Source organism: Zalophus californianus, chromosome 16 (genome assembly GCF_009762305.2).
Source record: "Zalophus californianus isolate mZalCal1 chromosome 16, mZalCal1.pri.v2, whole genome shotgun sequence".
Lineage (NCBI taxonomy): Eukaryota > Metazoa > Chordata > Mammalia > Carnivora > Otariidae > Zalophus > Zalophus californianus.
The window spans coordinates 9208147-9228459 of record NC_045610.1 but is presented as its reverse complement, the minus strand read 5'-3'; the positions used below and the strand labels follow the sequence as shown (position 1 = coordinate 9228459).

The 20313-nt window shown below is 46.9% G+C and overlaps 1 protein-coding gene across 2 annotated transcripts in view; it reads left to right on the top strand.

Moving 5' to 3' along the window:
- The window catches only part of PMP22 (peripheral myelin protein 22), a 30955-nt gene extending 12898 nt beyond the window's left edge, over window positions 1-18057 (top strand). For both annotated transcript variants that reach the window (XM_027568475.2, XM_027568474.2), the window contains exons 4-5: window positions 9328-9468; window positions 16730-18057. In XM_027568475.2, the coding sequence (XP_027424276.1) occupies window positions 9328-9468; window positions 16730-16893 (305 nt within the window). In that variant the 3' untranslated portion in view covers window positions 16894-18057. The remainder of the gene's footprint in view (window positions 1-9327; window positions 9469-16729) is intronic.
- The last annotated feature ends 2256 nt before the right edge of the window (window positions 18058-20313 follow it).

The window sequence follows — 20313 nt, the reverse complement described above, 5'->3', positions numbered from 1 at the left end:
AGCGGGGATGGGCTGTCATGAGGCCTGAGGTTGTGGGTGTTGGTTTTCAGTGCCCGAGAGAAGGATGTCTGGCAGGAAGCCTCCTGAGTGTGTCGTCATGGACACACACATAGACTCCCAATGTTGGCAGGGACCTGGGAGGTCATCAGGTCCATCCCTCTCTCCTGCCACACCTCGCTTCAGACCCCTCTCCACTAAGCCCATCCCATGTTCATCCTACCAGGGATGGGGAACTCACTACCTTTCAAGAGCGAACAGCACGGTCCCTTCATTTACATTCCTCAAATATATTGAGCACATCCACATGCCGACCACACAGAGCTGAACAAGAAAGACCAAGTCTCTGCTCTAGTGGGGCTCACGGTGACTTGGGGGGACACCCAGAATATACAATAAATACTCAAGTGTGGAGAGTGCAAAGGATTCTGAAGGCGACAGAGTGATGACATAGAAAGTCACCAAGGTTGGGGGAGCTGGTTACAGAAGGCCGTCTTGTGGGTGGACACCAGGGGGACAGGTCACGGGAAGAATCACAGGAGGAATATTCCAGGAGGTAATGGAAAGAGTCCAGCGTGGCTGAGTGTGCAGGCTGGAGGAAGGGATGGGAAGGGAGGGCAAGAAGAAAGGCACAGGGTCCAGAGCTGAGTGTTGGGGTACCCCAGTGAGTAAATGGGGTGCGGGAAGGAGTTAGCAGAAGGGATGGGGAAAGAGTGGCCAGTGATATGGGAGAGGTGCCTTGAGGTATTGTCATGAAGCGGTGCCTCTGTTAGACCCAAGTCTGTCCCCTCTTAGGTCCGCTCATTTCTGACGGCTTCCTTCCCACCTGATGTGCTAGACTGGGGTTTGACCAGGTTGCCTGGTTTAAGCTTCTGAAGGGTCCCTCGGCTGACTTCGAATATTCAGAGACCCCAGTTTTGTTTTCGAGACTCTCCCCTTGTCTGGGTGATGCCTCCTTCCTTCAGTGGCTTCCGAAGTCCCAGCCATGTCATGTTTTGCCTCTAGAGAGAGCACGCATGAGCCTCTTCTTGGCCCCCCGGAAGCTGGGGCGGTGGTTTGGCTTTGCCAGGTTGATGAGCAGAGAAGGGGGGACCCCGTTACCTCGCCACACCATTCTCCCTCCTCCCTGCCTAGCTTCTGTGAATTCTAAACCTAAAGAAAGGCAGTGGGGTCGTTTAATTCATTAGGTTTCAAACACATTATTGGACCTCTCAGTATCCCCCGTGTGTTGTGGTGGAAAACCCAGTAGAGTAGACCTCAGGGGTCCTTGCTTTTTTTTTGCCCTGGGCCTGCCTCTAACAAACTGAGAACCTGGGGCAGGTGCCCTGGTTGTCTAGCAGAGCGAGCATGGAGGTAAGGCCTGGAGCTGGCACCTACCACATCACGTCCTGGGGCCTGTTCACATTCAGGATATAATTGTGACATGGTGGGGGAGCGTCCTGAGTTGGGGTGGCCTCTGAGCTGGGCCTTGGGAATTAGGTAGAATTTCAGTAGCTGTGCGGGGGAGAGTAGGGCGTTGTGCTAGGGGAAGGGAAGGGGGGGGGGTTACTGTGGCTGGTGGGGTAGGGACTCCATTCTAGCTCTTACTCGCCGTGATGCTTGGCCTTTTCGAAAACACTTCCAGGATTAAAAGGAGAGGGCGCTTCTGATTATTATATGGAGATGGAGATCATATGGTGATTATTATATGGAGAATGCCTTTCAAACCCAAAGATCCTGAGAATAACGCAGGCACCCCCCTCATCCCCTGTACTCTCTCGGACAGTACAGCTCTTAAACAGTGCCTTTCTGTCCTCGACTGCCATTTTTCCTGCCAAACCCAGTGGTTCCAAGAGGTCTGTTCTTAAAACAAAACAAAAAGGTTTTCTGATGAGTCAGTGTGAAAAATATAAAAATTCGAAAGTTAAGAAGGCTTCTTCTTATATGGCAAGAATTCCCTTAGCCTTTAGTATTTCATTGCACATTATAATTAACATCCAAGGTGGGACGATAATGGACTTGACCGTGGAACCCATCCCCTCTGTTTTTGTTTTTTTAATCAGCGGGTGGGTTGAGCGGTCCCACAACAATTCTTTGAGAAACACAGCCTAGCCTAACCCGATCCTCTAGTTACTAGAGTTTTTTAACCGGAAAATAAAGGAAACCTCCAGCAGCTTCCTATTTTCAGGTACCTTCTGTCCTATATTATCCTTTTCAAGCCCCAGGACTAGTTAGCAGAGTAAGACTGTAGGTTTCAAACCACACATATAAGTTAGACTCTGAAAGACTCCTTCCTGTGTCTACCACTAAGCCTGTTAATTAGGAGTGCGGTTAATTGACTGATTGTGTCAGGTTTAGCTGAAACACCTTGACATGAAGTTTCTTTCGTGGGTTTTGCTCTGGTTAATATGCCCTCTACGATTATGTGTTGGAAGAGCCTCCTCCTATGTGGTCTTCCTGAGCTCTGTGAGCTCCCGGCCACGGTCTTTCCCTCTCTGGTTTGCATCCAGCCTGAGACCTGAACCTCCCTTCAGAGCTGTCAGCTTTGTCTGGGTGGGGATGAAACTGAAGACCCCCCCGGGGTGGGGGACCCACGCCAGGCCCGGCACGTGCTCCAGCTGGTGGGCGAAGCGTAAGTGCCTTTTAAAGGCCACATTGTTGAGGATGGAGGCCTCTTGGTAAGTCAGCTATTCCTGGAATGACATTCCTACTCAGAAGTAAGGAAAATGGCAGTGTGTGATGGCAGGTGGGTGGGGCAGTTTGAGGGTGGGGAGCCAGGCCCTGTTGGTCCCGTGCTTTTTTTTTTTTAATTTTAATTTTTTTAAATTATGATTTTTTTTCGTCTCCTCCAATGGTCTCTTTCTTCGATGCTTTATTCTCTCCTGCCCTCCCCGATGTATGCCGACTTTCCCGCACCTGTCCTTCCTCTTCTTTCCAAGAAAACCCATTCTCTTGATTGAGTCAGAAAGCTTTCAGGAGTCGCTCGGAGTCCCCGCGGGGCCGGGGATGGGAGGGGCAGGTGGCTCAGTGCTGGTAATGAAGGATGCGGAAGGCCCCAGATGATCTGGCACATTTCAAAGTAGCTTCATCCTCTCTGAGCCCGTAGCTCACTGGACTGCAGGCCGGGGCTAAGAATACAGCTGCGGGGGCAGATGTCCTTCCTTCACTGCTTAGCTGCCACGGCAGCAGGAATCTGACCTTGAGGCGAGCTTTGATCATTGAGTAAACTCAAGCTTGCGCTTATCTGCTGGGGGAGCTGGGTCTGCCTGCAGCCATGGCCCACGTCAGAAAAGCTGTCAGCAGCCCCTGGACCTGGCACTCTCATTAGAACCGAGCCAGCAGAGAGTTTTAGGGCATTTAATTCCTATGCTCTGCACCAAGGTTGGAGATTAAAATTAAAATTCCACGGGGAATTCCACAGATATTTACCCAGGCATCCACCTGGGGCCAGCCACTGAGTGGGTCCTGGAGGATAACTGTGGGTGCTCATTACTGGCTCAGCGAATGATCACAAACTTGCAACTGGAGAGAAAGTGTCTCCCTGCCCTGGGGCTCGGAGAGGAGCTCAGATTTGCCCCTTGGAATGTTGGTGTCGTGTTAGGTTTGCTCCATATAAAACAGGTTTGTCATTGAGAGCTCCGTCCCTTACATCAGATGTCTCTCTACCCTAATAATGGTATCATGGACATCTGACCTGCTTTGCGATAGCGGAGGTTGGCCACTATGCCCTGTAGGCCAAATCTGGCCCACCGCCTGATTTTGTAAGTCAGGCGTTATTGGATGAGTGGGCCCCACCCATTCATTTACATATTGACTAAGACCGATTTTGTGCTAAGAGGCCAAAACCAAGGAGAGGCCACGGAGACCCTACCTTTGACCTCCAAAGCCTAACATGGTCACAATCTGCCTCTTTCCAGATAATTTGCAAATACTTGCAAATGCTTTCGGAGTTCTGGTTGGTGCCCTAATCATGTGGCTTGCGCGAACACTGTGGTCCCCATGTGTCATTACCGGAGTGACCCAGCCAAATCGACCCCGGAGAAACTGTACCCTGCAACAGTCCGTAAATGCTTATTTGCCCCGGTCCTCAACATCAGCTTTTTAAAAAAATGGGGTGATTTGTATCATCCTCCAGTAGAGCTTTCCTATCAGTTTGATCATTGCGATCGCCCTACGAGAGAGTTGCAATGTCACTGTCAGAGAAGAGAAATTCAAGGCCGAACACATGCTAAGTGGCAAGTGAAGCCGGTGGTGAGCAGAAGTAGGTGGCAGAACCATCTCCTGCGCTGTGGTGAGTAGAGTGCCTGGCTGCCCAGCAGTCAGGCTTGGCTCGAGTCCTCACATGGGATCAAACACCTGCCATGCCCCGAGCTCCTGGTCGAATCCAATCCAGGCGAAGGGTTCTGGCTCTGGAGCAATGTCCTCTGCACTTCAGAATCTCCTCAGGACCTCGTGGGCTTCCTTCTGGATAATTCAGCCAGCCTGTCGGAGCTAGGATGGACACTGCTACCTCCTGGCTCCGTTCTTTATCTCCCCGGCCTTCCCGTATGTAGCTTCTGATCTGATAGCGATGGAGGGCAGGAGAAGTCCCTTGACTCTCGGCAAGTGGAAGACCAATCCCGTCCAGATTCCACCTGTTCTTTGAGCTTTGGAATCCTTCTTGTGCGCTGCCATGTCTGCTTTGCCTTGTGATCTTTTAAGTTAGTTTTAATTATTCAGATGTTACAGGAAAGTATTCTCCGTATTAAAAATAAATCTGACGATGCAGATACTGACCAAAGACCAAACTCTCCTCCATCTAGCTCCAGCTCCTGCGGGCAGCCGTGGATATCAGTTGGCACATCTTTGGCTCTTTTTCCAGTGAACATGCACACGCATATTCATGCGTGTATTTGCACATTTACACGTATTTATAAAGTTTTTTTTTTTTTTTGGTGTGTATTTACATAATGACATCATGTTGTATGGACGCCTTAGTCTTTTCATTGTCTTGGAGATCTTTCAGAGGTTGTTCATTTTCCAACTCGTGACTTTTTCACTGTTGCAAAAATATTCCATCGTAGGGATTTACCCTAATTTATTTCCACTCATGGGAGTGATGGTATAGTGAGCAATCCTTATTCATTTCTCTTTGAGGATATGTTTAAGTATTTATCCACGATGTAGTGATTAAATTGTGGAGTCATGTTATTGGCATTTAACAATTTAAATATATTCTGCCAAATTGCTGGTCACAGAAGGATAATTATATTAATCATTCCTCTGAACGGTGTTTAGAGGTATCTCTCATACATGTACTCTGTTGACATTATCAACCTTTTTGATTTTTGCAAATCTGATAGATAAACATTGGCATCATATTCTTTCTGGATTTCACTTGCATTTTCCTGGATGCTAAGGAGGTTGCACACCATTAAAGATGTTTATTGGCTATTCCTATTTCTCGTTTGTCAATCACGTGTCTGTACGACTTTATCATTCTACACTGAGCTTTTTGATGCATCTGGAATTGAACTTTGTGGATGATGTGAGCTAGAGATCTTTTTTTGACAAATGGCTAGCCATCCCCACTTGGTATCTGTTGTATTTTTTCTCTACTGATTTATATGTTATGTTCGTTACATACTGAATTCACAGATACACTCCCAAAGTCTTAGTTCTGTGCCATTGTTTTATTTCTCTTTCATGGCTAATACCACACTGTTTGAACTGCTAGAACTTTATAATATAAATATACGCTTTGCATATCTATATTTGGATATCTGGTAGGTGATGTTCTGACTCATTGTTTTTGTTTGTGTATTTTTGTCTTTTCTTCTTGTGTTTGGTTCAAAAATTGTTTTGGCTATCATTACTTATTGTCTTTCAGATAAGTTTTTATTTTTTTATTTTACTTCTTTAAAGATTTTATTTATTTATTTGAGAGTGAGAGCACACGAGCAGAGGGAAGAGCAGAGGAAGAGGGAGAAGCAGACTCCCTGCTGAGCAGGGAGGCCCGATTCGATTCGGGGCTCAAGCCCAGGACCCCGAGGTCATGACCTGAGCCGAAGGCAAATTCTTAAAGTGCCTGAGCCACCCAGTGGCCCTCAGATAAATTTTTAAAGCATTTGTCAAGTTCCGGTTGGGATATTATTTAGGATATCATCGAATTTGTACATTACTTTGGGGGAAAACGGCATCTTTAAGACTTTGAGTATTTCTATCTGGAAACATAGTATGTTTCTATGTCTTTAGCACTTCTTTTATGTGCTTTAATAAAATTTGTCTGCCTTACTGAGCACCCCCCACCAAAGAACATGATTCTTTAATTAATTGTATTTTTGTCCTTTTTAAATTTTATTAACAATTGCTCTCATCAGTAATGAGTCAGTTCATTTTGGATCCGTTTAATTATTCCTTTTCTAACTTCTTAAGTGGGAAGTTTAGTTCATTCTTTGCCAATACTTGTATTTTTTAGTACATGCTCTAAGGGCGTACATTTTCCACTGAGAGTATGGCTTGGACCACCGCCCATAGATTTGACGTTGACGACTCTCTGAATCCCAACCTCTGCTGAAGAAAGTTTTAGTTCTCATCTTGATTTCTTTGTCCAAATACTATTTTTAAATTTCCAATCTTATTTTGGCCAGTTTGTTTTTCATTCCTACTTTCTGTTCGCCTCGATTTATGCCTGTATCACTTTTGCTTCCTTTGAGATTTATTGAGATTTACTTGTCGCCTAATACATAGCGTGTAAGACTGTTCCTTGTACGTTTGAAAATAATTCATGCTCTTTGTTATATGGACACAAATTTTCTATATATCTACTAAATTGAAGTGGTGAATCTTGTTATCCATAATCTCTCTGCTACTGTATTTTTTTTAGTTACTTGTTTATTCTGAGAGAGGTATGCTAAGGCCTTTCACTATGATTGTGACTTTGTCAGTTTCTTCTCCCAATTATCTTTTACTTTATACTTTTTCTGGGCCATGTTATTTTATAGGCATAAAGGTTTACGACTAGCATTTCTTCGTGGTCAACTGGGTCTTTCCTCACTATGAAGTATCCCTCTTTGCCTCCTTTCATCTTTTTCAATTTAAATTCTGTGTTGTCTGATGCTATTATTACTATACTTACTTTTTTTTTGGTTAGTATTTGCCTGCCACCTCTTCTTAAAATCTTTCAATTTTCCACTGTTGTTTGTTTTAGGTGTATCTCTTGTTTCAGACTATCAATGGGAATTATGTAATTCAAGGTGAAATTCTTCATCTTCTCACGAGTGACTTGAACCCATTTACATATATTGTGATTGATGATGTAGTTGGATTTACTATCTTCATGTCTGTATTTTATTTATTTGTACTTATGGTTGAAAACCTTCTTCAACATTGTATTCCCAGGGCTTACCAGAGAGCCGGCCTCAAAATAGTAAGTGTTCAGCAAATAAATGCCCATTGAATAAAAACTTCCTTGACCCCCTAATTCTGATCTGATTGGACACCTTATGGCAAAATAACTCCATTGTAATGGCGTTGGGACTCAAGTTCAAATTATTGGTAGAAGAAGTTTTAAGAAGGCTTTAGTTGCATTTCTAAGTCTAAGGGATTTTTCCTATTCCTGTAGATTTAGCGTCAAAGATTTTGAGTTTTCTCTAAATGTGAAGTCTGTTGTTAGTGGTAGGGGAGGTAAAGAGTAAGGTAAAGGTTTCAGAATTGGAGGAGGAAATCCAGATTGTCATCTGCCCCAGCCACTCTGCCTGGGAGGGTGTACCCGGAAGAACGTTTCCCAGCCAAAAAACTCAATCACTGTTTTCGTTCTGGATCTGGGTCTCATGTATCTTCATGTTTCCAGCCTCACCTACCAGAGCACCAGATAATTGGTTTACTTTTGAAAAAATAGCATTACGGCAACATTAACTTTATTGCAGACTGCTCCCCTAGAGGAATTACTAGGGCTGGAGAAAGACAGATTTAATGAAGAGGTATATAAAAAATGAAGTCAGGATGGCTCACTACCTGGGACATCATTTTCTTACCTTAATTGACAAAGACATTGAAAACATAAAAGGAACAAATGTTCTGTCACAGTGGAAAGAATACTAGGCTGGAATCAAGGGCCTCCCAGAGTTGGCCTTGCCTGTTGGGCTCATCAGAACATCTCCGGAAGTCTCTTTCAGTACAAAGGAGCTGGATTAATGGATCTCCGACATTTCTTCAGTTAACCCCGCCAGCGCCCTTAAAATTCTGCCGTGATCTCCTTGTGACTCAAACGACGTTCATCATATTCAGTGGTTGATTAAAAGTCATGCAGATTTCATAGCTTGGAGTACTGTGTTAAGCATCGATGCATTTCTCAAAGCTTTTGCACACTACTCAGTTACTGGGCTGAGAGGATAAAGCCCTGTGGCTTCCCCAGTTGCTTTGCCTTGTTTAGAGCAGCACCCACCCCAGTGATTCTTTGGCACTTGGAGGAAAGGACGCGGGTGACAAGTGGGCAAAGCCAAATACAGCTCTCCTAGGGGGACACCTTAGGTTCCCTCTGTAGTGCTGAGCCCATGCTGTGTCTTCTTCTCCCTTCCCTCCTGAGACGACATTCTTTTGCAGTAGACGGTGAACTACAGAACTCCCTTTTCTGCCTGCATTTCAGTTGGAAGCTTGGGGATTTTATCCCAAGCTGGGGGGTTCAACCAAGCTGCGGAAGTAGAATCCCAGCATCCCACCTGGCGATTTGCCTAAGCACAGAGCGCTCTGTGCTGAGGCTCATGACTGGGGTTACGACTGACCAAGATAGAGCTTGGCCGAGCAAATGGATTTTCATAGCTCGCTCTTCTCCATCAGCATTTTCTTCCAATTTACTACAAAATTGGTTTTGGCATCAATACTGTTTGTTCTTCCCAACCATCCTCACGATCCCTATCTCTCCTTGGGGGATGCTGATATTTTGAACAGTGATTTTAAATTATTCTTGGAATACAGGGGTTCCAATAAGCAAGCCCTTGAAAGCCCTTTGAGGGCAAGAAGAGAGAAGGCAGTGGGTGGGGCTCAGACCCTCTTTAACACGTGTACTTATGTGGGAGTAACACATTTGGCAAAAAGCCTGGGAACGAGTTCAATATATTTTAACTTGAGTTTAACTCTTAGTAGTGGGACTGGTGCGGTGTTTGTACAGCCCTTTCTCAAAAGGACCACAATTAAGTAGGTATTATACAAGTGAATTATACAAGTGAGTTCTGCTCATGAAAGAGGGCTTCTGCCACCTGGGAGGACTGTGGGTTTTAGGGGTCACGGTGCGCCGGGCGCCATGTTCCTCATGGCACAGCCCCTCCCCCAGCCCTGGCGGGCTTTTCCTAACCTGGTGTCTCTCCCCTCCAGAATGGCTGCAGTCTGTCCAGGCCACCATGATCCTGTCCATCATCTTCAGTGTTCTGTCCCTGTTCCTGTTCTTCTGCCAGCTCTTCACCCTCACCAAAGGGGGCCGGTTTTACATCACCGGAGTCTTCCAAATCCTTGCTGGTAAGTTGGAGATGATATCCAGTTCCTGTGGAGACTGTGCCTGTCCAAGGCTGGTGAATGATCAGTCAGTAGAGGGACATGGCCCCGGAAGGACTGATGTTTGTGAGTCTGTACCTTGGATGGTTTTGGAAGGGGTGTGTGTGTGTGTGTGTGTGTGTGTGTGTGTGTGTGTGTGTGTGAGTGTGTGTACCTACACCTTAGAATTTGGGAACTCTCCACTACGCCATGGAACGAGATCCATAGGAAATAAGACTTAGGGGCTCTGGAAGGAAGGTCCCTAACCCAGCCAGACCTGTCACCAGGAACGAAGCTACAATCTGGAGACATAATCAGAGGTGAATGCCAAGAGTATCAGTAGGACCAAGGCCAGTTTTGAGGGCGTATCGTCGTACATTATGTTATGCCCCGAGGAACTATCCCTGCTTGGGCATGGGAAGGGGCCCCGATATGCTGCTGAGCTTGTGTCTCCTCCCTCTAAGCAGTGATGAAGCCATGGTGAATTCTTACTCTCCTTTACTCCCCCTCCAGGCTTCCGGTGGGCTTTGATTTACTATTGTCATCCTCAGGTATCTTCATTTTGGCACCCCTGTGTAATATGCCATCATTTCCAAACATAGGGCCATAACAACACACGAGAGGTCTCCTTCAACTCCTCCTTAAACTGCCTTCACGTCCCCCCGCTGGATGTTATCCATATGTACAACATACAGAGTCTGAGAAGCTTCTGTTATAGAGGGTGACATCTTCCAACTTTGTCTCTAGATTCTGAGCAATGTCTTCCTTCATTGACACTTACCCTTCTTCTGTCTGTTGACTACCAGTTGACTGAGTCAGCAAGCACTAGAGAGAAGTAAGAGGCAGTTGGGGTGGTGGCTCCTAGAATCCATGTTAATAAGTCACAAACTCCATATATACCATATGTACTGTGAGATGTTTTAGTGTCTGGCTGAGTAGGCAAAGGGCTACGCTATCTCTTGGTTGGTTGTCAGAATGTCCATGGTGCTGAATCACCACCCTGTGCTCAGGAGCATCATTGGAGGGTTGAAAACAGCCCGCATGTCCTTGATGGATGGATGGATGTGGGGGTATAATGGCTTACACATGGCTGTATGTTAAGGCACAGCCTGAGGTTGAATGTTGATGACCTTTTCTAGAAGCCAGAGAGTTACCCTTTCCTGGAAGAAGGAATTAGACTGGACAGTTACTTCTCATTAAATCCTCAAACACAGCATTTCATTTCATTATGTACCATTTGAGGATTTCAAAACCGAATAGTGCTTTGCTACTTGCATGGTTTTTTTATACCAAGACAGGTTTGGTATACTGGAGTGTTGCCAGTTTTGTTAAATCACAAATTATGGAGTAAGATATCATGCCTAGGTATATTAGAAGCAGAGTTATCATTAGTCACTCCGCTTCCAGAAGTCATATGCAAAACTAGAATGTATTCTGGGACTTCTTTTTCGGCTCACCATTTACAGTTTGATATCAAGCCAAATGATGATCATACTTGTTGCATCAATGGATGTGTCCTCGAGATAAAACAATCCAGACTTAGGAACCAGAACTTTCATCAAATGTTTATATTTGACCTGCCCCAGTGTGTTACTTTACTGATAAATAAACTGAGACCAGGAGAGTGTCATGAGTACCCAAGGTTGCCCAACCCACACAAGAACAACAGAATGCATTCTACATGGTCTCAATATTTAGTTAGGAACCTCCTGATCGTTAGAGATGCAGAATCCACCAAAATTGCCACGGAACCCAAAATCCAAGGCAGAAACTCTGCTTTTCCAACATGTATTTGCTAACCCGTCCTGTTCTGAATCTCCTCTGAACTCAATGCAAGCCCGTTAGAATTCTGCTATAAAAAAAACCCTGCTAAGTCTAAAAGCACATGATTTATTCTTCATTCTTCCTCTTTGCATGTAGCTTCTTATCTCTCATGGGATCCAGTTTTCAGTTTATCAGTTTGTCAGCCTGGCGGCCCCTATTCCAACAAGAAGTTGTCTTGAATTAGCCATGTCGAGCCACAGGAGTGGTCGTAATCTATAAGCCCAAAGAATATTCTGTTCCTAACTTGAACTCCAGTTCATGTGAGCTGAAAGTGAGTCCTCTGGTCATCACAGGCTCTCCAGAATGTTGCATTTGAACTTGCTCTGTAGGGTTTTGCCACCCAAGTTGAGGACTAAAAGAGGAAGGGGCTTCCCTTAGAGATTCCCTTGGTTCTTCATTTTTTTTTAAGTTTTTATTATCTTTTTTAAAGATTTTATTTATTTATTTGAGAGAGAGAGAGAGAGAGACAAAGAGCACAAGCAGGGAGGAGAAGGAGAAGCAGGCCCAATGCGGGGCTGGATCCCAGGACCCCGGGATCATGACCTGAGGCGAGGCAGACGTTTAACCGACTGAGCCACCCAGGTGCCCCGCACCGAAGCATTTTAAGTGGAAGCCACTGGAAAATCTTCAGAGTCTCCCAGGTGGCTGTTTTGGGCTGCACTGTCTTTGCCTCGCTCTCCTTTGGAGGGCCCAGCTGCAGTCTTCATAGATCATACACATGAGTGTGCGGGAAAGGCAGGTACAAGGTGTGGGGGGCTCTTGGGGCTGACTGTAGCTTTAGGAGCCGTCTCTGCTTGCTCTAGATTACACGTCTGCGGGTGCTTATCGGTCCGCCTGCTTTGCTGACTCATCCCCTTCTGCTTTTCATAATAAGCCATAAGTCTCACATTGAAGAGCTGTCTTCCCTTGATTACATACTTCTTAGGTTGACTGCTTCCTGGCGATGTGTCAAGAGGCTCCATCCAGTTCATTGCTTTTCAATCTTAGCTGTACATCAGAATCACCTCTTTAGGGGCGCCTGGGTGGCTCAGTCAGTTGAGCGTCTGACTCTTGGTTTCGGCTCAGGTCCTGATCTCAGGGGCGTGGGATCGAGCCCCGTGTCAGGCTCTGTGCTCAGCAGGGATCCTGCTTGGGATTCTCTCTCCTGCTCCCTCTGCCCCTCCCCCGCAAATAAATAATTAAATCTTTTTTTTTTAATCACCTTTTTAAAAAGAGGGTGCTTTAAAAAAAAAAATGCCAGTGCTCAGGCTTCATCCCTGGAAAGCTCTTGGGTGGGGCTGCTCCCTGGATGACTCTGATGTTCATCCAGGGTTGGGAACTGTTGGTGTAGCCATCACACTGTCCCTAATCCCACTGTAAGGTCCTCTAGGAATTTCTCTGCCAAAGACTCATCCCACTCGTGAGCCACAGATTCTTCTAAACCCCCTTCTTAGAGAAGAGCCATTCTGATCCTCTCCCTGGATTTTGGAGTCTTTTTTATTTTCAGAACTGGTACCGCCCTGTTCTCAGACAGTGGTTACCATGATCCTACGTCTGCTGGGCTGGGTTGCACTTGATGAAAAAAGCATCAAGAAATTCATAGAGATACCGACCTGAAAGACAGAGCCCCGTGTTTGGATTTATATTTCACTACTTAACACCCAGCACCGAGCTCCGGGCACACCACATAGAAGTCCCTGAATAACCCACTTGTTGGATGACTGGGTAATTGTATTCCCTTGGCAGAATCAAACACGGGTCACATGTGTAGTTACTATTTATTGTGATTACTAAAAACAGAGAAGACGGTAAAAGGAGACTCCTGAGTGAGTGTTTCTGTTTGTTCTGTTTCTTCTGTGAAACAGACTGATACAGACGTCGGGCTTTAGAACAAAAGACTTTGGGGGATGAATAAAAAAGCACAGTGCCCTCCCTCTTCCGAGTGGCTCAAAGGCCATTGGCAGCCAGGTGCCACATTAAGGGGACCCCCCCCCTTCGCAGCGAACCGTTCCAGATGTTGCCCTGGCCGAGCCCAGGTCGGAATCCAGGAGTGCAGTGGGTGGCTTTCGAGGCAGTGAGGGTCACTTAGATGCTGAAATCGGAAATCAGACCAGCAGCACAGAGAAGGTTCTGCATAGGTCAGACAGAGAGCCCAATGCTTTCAGAGGAAGGGACCTTCCAGCCTCTTTCTGCCCCACCTCATGATGCTCAGGACCAGGTGGGGTGACTCAGAGTCACTCACTCCTCCAACCAACACCATGAGGCACCATTGACTTTGTAGCCAACTTCCCTCTGGCTTCCGCTCCAGGTTTTCGAATGAGCGGCTTCTGCGGAGGTCACTGATATAACTCCCTGATGTCACTGGCAGAGTCCCTCCACTCCTTTCAGTTCTGTTGACTGCTCACTCCTCCCGGCTCTCCGGACATCCCTGTTTCCCTGGTGAGCTCAGTTAGCCCATCAGGGGGCCATGCCGGGGAGGCGAGGGGGTGTCCCCTCTCTCCCTTACCCCAGACCCAGTCCACCCTGTGTGGACATTGTGTCCACTTCTGTTCTCTTCTTGTCCTCATGAATACCACTACCCTCATGCAAAAGTCACCTCGGGCGCCTTCCCGTCCCCTGTTTTGTCGCTACCCCGAAATCCATTTCCCACGCTGCTGCCAGAGAGATCTTTCTAAAACACACCTCGGATCATGTTTCCCCTCTGCTGAAGATGTGCTTCCCACCACAACTTCCTCAGCGTGCCATTCAGGACTCCCAGCCTCCCCACACACTGCCGTCCCCCTGTCAAGGGAGATCCTTGTCAGGACCCGCTTCCCCTGACTACCTTGTCCACACCCTGTAGACTCGGGTCGAGCACCGTCTGCCCTGTCAGGCTTCCCTGGGCCCCCCACTTTGGACTCCATGCCTGTCCATCCTGTCAGAGCATCTCCCTCTCTTGAAATCATGTCAGACCATATCGGAAGTTTCTGTGGACATGTCTGCTGCTGAATGACACTCCGCCCTGAAGCTAGGGGCCATGTCTTATCCATCTTGGTGCCCTCAGTAGCCAGAACAGTGCCTGCACACACTAGGCACTCATTACACGTGTTCGGAGCCAAACAGAATGGAGATAAGGACGTTTTGAAACTTCCCTCCGTTTCTTGCTTCGCCTTTGGCCCCTTGGTTGCTCCCTTCTAAAGGTTCTGGGCTCTGATCGCTCACCCGTGGTCGTTATTGCTGTGAAGGGGGCTTGAAGCCTCCTCTTCAAGGGGGCTTTAAGGGGCTGGTTGCAGATCCAGCCATCCTGACAGGGAGAAACTCTCGAATGTTGTCTGGATGGGGTCCGGGGCTGCCACTGACAGCTGACTACCCTTCCGGACTCAGGCCCCTGCCGGGGCAACCCCATCACTCCCAGAGCACAGACTGCTCGTCCGTGAGGAAGGAAGGTACAAGGCTGCTGGTGCAGCAGCAACTGCACTCACCTTCCCCATAGGGGGCCTTCATCCCTGCGCCCCCACCTACTGATGGGTGAGGAAGCAAGTTCCCACCCACTTACGGGGACATCTTTCGGGACTACGGTGTGGCATCAACTACCCTATATCCCAGTGTACCTGTAATGCTATACAGCCAGGCAGCCTTGTGATAACATATTCCCTAAAACATCAGTCTCCCGATGACAGTAATTACAAAGCGTGTATCCACTCTCCATACTTGACTTTGTAAAGTATCTCTGCTCATTGCTGATCGTGGCGAAGCTCCAGTTCATTGGCTTCTGAGATGCTCCTCAGGCAAGTTTCATATAAACTAGGCCATCTACATAGTCACTATACTTGTGAATCCTGCCTCCTCTGTCCCTCTTGGTCACAGATAGAATGTTCGATCTTTGCCAGTGAAATCGGGGCATGGCTGGTCTACACAGCTCCCCATGGCCTTTTTTCATGTGGTGGCCAGGTAGACGCATGGCCCATTTGGAAGCCTTCCCGGCATGCCAAGCATCAGCCTGGCCTTTTTTTGCACGCTGTTCCCTCGGTCACATTTCTCATCTCGTAGCCCTGCCCTCGTTAGGTAGGTCAGTATTGCCCCAGAGACCTCAGTCTTTCTTAAAGACACAGATTTGCACTTCGCCGAGGTGAGTCATGGGGGCATGGGGAGGGGGGGAAGAGAATTGGGGATCACGGCCTCAGGGCAAATAAAGCATGTTCTCAGCTGGGGCCAACCGCGTGGGAGTTTTCTTCTCTGACTTGGAGAAGGACAGTCTTATCAGGGTGGTGAATGTAACGTATTCCCACTTAATGCACTTTGTTCAAACAAAGTTGCAGTGTCCCGCAGAATGGCAGCCCAAATAGCAGTGAGGTTAAATGTAGGTGGTCTGGGGCATTGGGAGCTTTGGAACCACAGGAATCCCGCAGAGCATGCTGGATTTATAATAGAGTCACTCAGAGCCTCTCACAGACCCTGTTTTCAGGAGGGAACAGAAGGAACAGAGCGGGCTTTGTGCAGCTCTGGGCTGGGGTGCTGACATCACTGGACCCCTCCCTGCAGGGGGATGCCGACTGCCATTGCGGGCATTGGCCATCACTCTTGAACTTGCCTGCTTCAAGAGCCCCTAGGTGGAGGTTTTTCTTGTCTTCCCCACACCAAAGGGCTGCAGAGGTGGACAGGGGATTTGTCTGTGTATCCAATAACCTTTCTCTCCTCTTTGGGCTTCAGCCCCAGCCTTGGGGGCACCAGGAACTGTTGGAAGGAACCAAGTGCAATGATAGTTTCCTCCTCCCTCTGCTTCCCACTCATATCCTGTTCTTCCTCCTCGTCTTCTTTTTCCTCTCTCTCTATTCCTTTGTATGCCTAAGCGATGCCCGTAGGGCATGGATCACTCGACCTGTTCCATGGCAGTCCTGCTAAGGGGCCCTGGGTTCTGCCTGGAGCCCAGTGCTCTGGTCCTCGCATGACTCAGGTAATGGCAGAGTGTCATTTCAATTTCCTGGTTCAGATGAGGCCACCACCCATTTGTAGAGCTGTTCATAGATTTCCAGGGGCTCCCACACCCAACCCTCCTTGGAAAGAGCTAGCAAGGTTTATCTTGCAGCCCAAATTCTTGCTGTCAACTAGGAATTGGTGACAGTTAAAGGAACAGAGATGGGGCAGAAAAGATGACAAGGGACTGTGGAAATGCTGGTCTGGGTCACATAGATCAGAACCAGAGAACAGATCGCTTCCCGTGTTTCTAGATCTTTGAGACCCCTCCTCTCAATCTGGGAGAAGATTCCTTCCAGAATCAGATACACTCTTCTTGCACAGTGTTTGTTGTCTGCCAAAGGTTGGGTGACCTGGGGTGTGTGCGTGTGAGTGTGTGTGAGTCAAGAGCAGGTACCCAGGGTCCCACGGGATCCGCACTGGGGGTGGTGGACAGGGGACCCCTCTCTGTCACCTCTCCCTCCCTCTACTTGTCCCTCTCTTTCCCCAGGTCTGTGCGTGATGAGCGCAGCATCCATCTACACGGTGAGGCACCCGGAATGGCATTTCAACTCTGAGTACTCCTATGGCTTCGCCTACATCCTGGCCTGGGTGGCCTTCCCCCTGGCCCTGCTCAGCGGCGTCATATACGTGATCTTGCGGAAACGCGAATGAGGCTCCCAGACAGCTGGTCTGAGGCACTGAGCATACATAGGGGAAGGGAGGAAGGAAACCAGAAACCAGAAGAAAAAAAGACAAAAAGACAAAAAAAAGAGCTAGTCAAAAAACCCAAACTCAAACCAAACCAAACAGAAAGCAGTTGAAGGGGGGGTTAGTGTTGACTGAAGATGTATATAATATCTATGGTTTATAAACCTATTTATAACACTTTTTACATATATGTACATAGTATTGTTTGCTTTTTATGTTGACCATCAGCCTTGTGTTGAATCCTAAAGAAGTAGCTAAGGAACTTTACATCCTAACCGTGTAATCGAGCTCAGTATTTTTGTTCTGTTTTTCGTTCTCTTTGTTTAGCCCGGACATGAAATAACTCCGTCTTGCCCCTTCCCTTTTATCTGAAAGAAGATACCTCCCTTCCACTCCACCTCATTAGAAAACCAAAGTATGGGTAGAAACTCCGAATGGCCAAAAGCCCTTAAATTGTGGGTGACCCAGTGCATCTCGCACAGAGACGGGCACCGCCCACACCTACGTGCGAAGCCTCACACTCACATGGACAAAACCCCCAAACTGGAGCCCTCGGCAAAAACATGGCTTGTGGCCTTGGAATACTTGCCCTTGACGGTGGGTGTCTCAGTCACACGTCGAGATGAGAAATCGGTGACAACAAACCTATGAAATGGTGCTATGTATTTACCATTCCTTATTATCACTAATCATCTAAACTACTCACTGGAAATTCAATTAACGATTTTACAACATAAAGTAGAATGGAGACCTGAATAATTCTCTGTACTATAAATGGTTTATAACTGCTTTTGTACCTAGCTAGGCTGCAGTTATTACAATAATAAAGAAATAATAAACACAGCTTTTATCGCTCCCACATTCTTCTTACGGTCGGAGCATCGGGACAAGCCTCTAGACGCCCCCCTGCCTGGGACTGTGCATTCCCAGGGCTCAGCTGGGTCTAGACTGTTCTCTGCTTCCAAGGACTGTCTGGCAATGACTCGTACTGGCCACCAACTGTAGATGTATATACGGTGCCCTTCTGATGCTAAGACTCCAGACCTTTTTTTTTTTTTTTGGCTTTGCTTTTTCTGATTTTATACCAACTGTGTGGACTAAGATGCATTAAAATAAACATCAGAGTAACTCACTGATCTCTCTTGGGATTTTGTGGGGACTTCGACGTGGGTGGGGAGGTGCCTTTCAGAGCGGAGGGAAGAAGCACTTTGGCGGAAAGCAAGGTTGAACTTGTGGTCTAGGTTGCATTTTGGCTTTCTTACAGGTGACGGGGAGCACATCGTGCCTTCCATAAGCCTGTGCAGATGTCTGCTCACTGGGGAGGACCAGGAATTATAGCTGAAACAGAAACCGTAAATGGGGCTGGAAGGGACTTGAGTGTTTGTTTAGCTCAACCCTCTCTCGTGCTCTCTTCTCTGATGAACCGCATGGGGGGCCGCGGAAGCATGTCATGCGTTCACCTAACATATGGGGAAGGTTGGCATGAGCAGCACAGACCCCTAACCTGTCAAAGAAGGGGAGGTATGTTATGGCGGAAAGTCTGCATGATGATGACGGGAGGCCAGGCTTTCAGATAAAACATTAGTAGGCATCAACTAAGTTCCTGATGGGGTCCTGAGGGAGGGCACAGGCATGTGTCATCTAGGGCCAGGGTTCTGGACTGCCCTGGCCCGCGTCTCACCCATAGATATTTTTACCCATTGACGTTATATTGCACACGTCCAAACATCAAGCTTGTGATGCCCTCAAAGTTGCTCCAATTCTCATTGGGTATCTACACTGAACTGGGCGCCAGAGATCAAGAAAGGATCACGTACTTTTTTTTTTTAAGATTTAATTTATTTATTTTAGAGAGAAATCGAGAGACAGCACGAGTGGAGAGAGGGGCAGAGGGGGAGAGAGAGAGAGAATCTCAAGCAGACTCCGCACTGAGCACGGAACCCAACACCGGGCTCAATCTCATGACCCTGAGATCATGACCTGAGCCGAAATCAAGAGTTGGATGCTTAACCAACTGAGCCACACAGGTGCCCCTAGGATCACATACTTCTTAGGCACAAAGGGTAATATTTTATGAGAGGCGCAAGCAAACAGCTATATTGTAATGGAGAACATACAGATGAAGCTCCTTGGGTTGAACCTACCCTCTGCCCCTTACCAGCTACAGGAGACTAGGGACAGACCAACTCTAAGATTCCATTTTCTCATCTGTAAGATGAACATACCAATGCCAAGTTTATGGGATTGTAGAGATAGAAAGAGGTGGAATGTATAAAGTGCTTAGTATAGTGAGCATTAGATAGAAAGCCCTCTGTAAATCAGTGGTTATCACAGATGCGATGTTTGAGGTGTATTGCAATTTACAAATTGAAGGGGAATTCGAATTCCCAGGCCCAACATTAGAATCTCCCATGCAAGGTCCACCCCACAGATGTGGATTCCTTCTGTCTATGTTGGGACCCACCCTGTCCTGATGGATTTAAAGGACCCTGCAGGTGATTACAGTGCATAGCAGGGGATGATAAGCCGGGAACCTGTCAAATGCTTTTCAGACAGCGTGCTAATAAATCACCTGGGAATCCTATAAAATGCAGATCTGGTTCAGTAGGTCTGGGATGGGGACTGAGGTTCGTCATTTCCAATTTGTGCTTAAGCGACACTGATGCTGCTGGTCCACGGACCACATTTTGAGGAGCAACGGTCTGAATAAAGCCGCCTTCAGGCACCTCATGCTCTTGTGTCTTTGAACAGCTCTGACAGGAGGGCTTTCCTCTTTCTAGGTTTTCAATAGTGATCGGTTAACTCTGCTTGTGACTTGGATAGATGGAGTCAGGTGGCAAGATGGCCACCAGGTGCACATGAGACATAGGTAATTGGGAAAACGAGGAGCCTCACTTCATGAGCTTGTACTCATGAAAAGTACACTTCCATTTCACAAACCTTCCTCTATAACATTAACCTAACAATTAAAAATTTATATACATAAGAATAAAGAAGAAAAGCAAAAGTGACCCAAATCTCCCCACCTAGGATATGCTTTCGGCATTAAAAAAAAAAAAGTAAGATATATCTAGGATCATAACATCCTAAACACATCTAGAGGGGAAAATAACACGGGAAAGGCTCCCCACCTCCCCATAGTCTCTTGCCAAAAATAACCCATAAGACATAGCTTATGGTGTCTTCCACAAAAAAAGGCAATGCCCACATGTATACACCCATTTAAGTATTTGACAAATGTACACCAAAGGGATTAAACTACTACTACCACAGTGTTCTTTTCATTGAATGATATACATTGGCGATCTTTCTACATCAGCATATACCTCATTATTTTCAATGACCTCGGTTTCATTCTTTCAAAATTCTGCATCGTATTTTGCT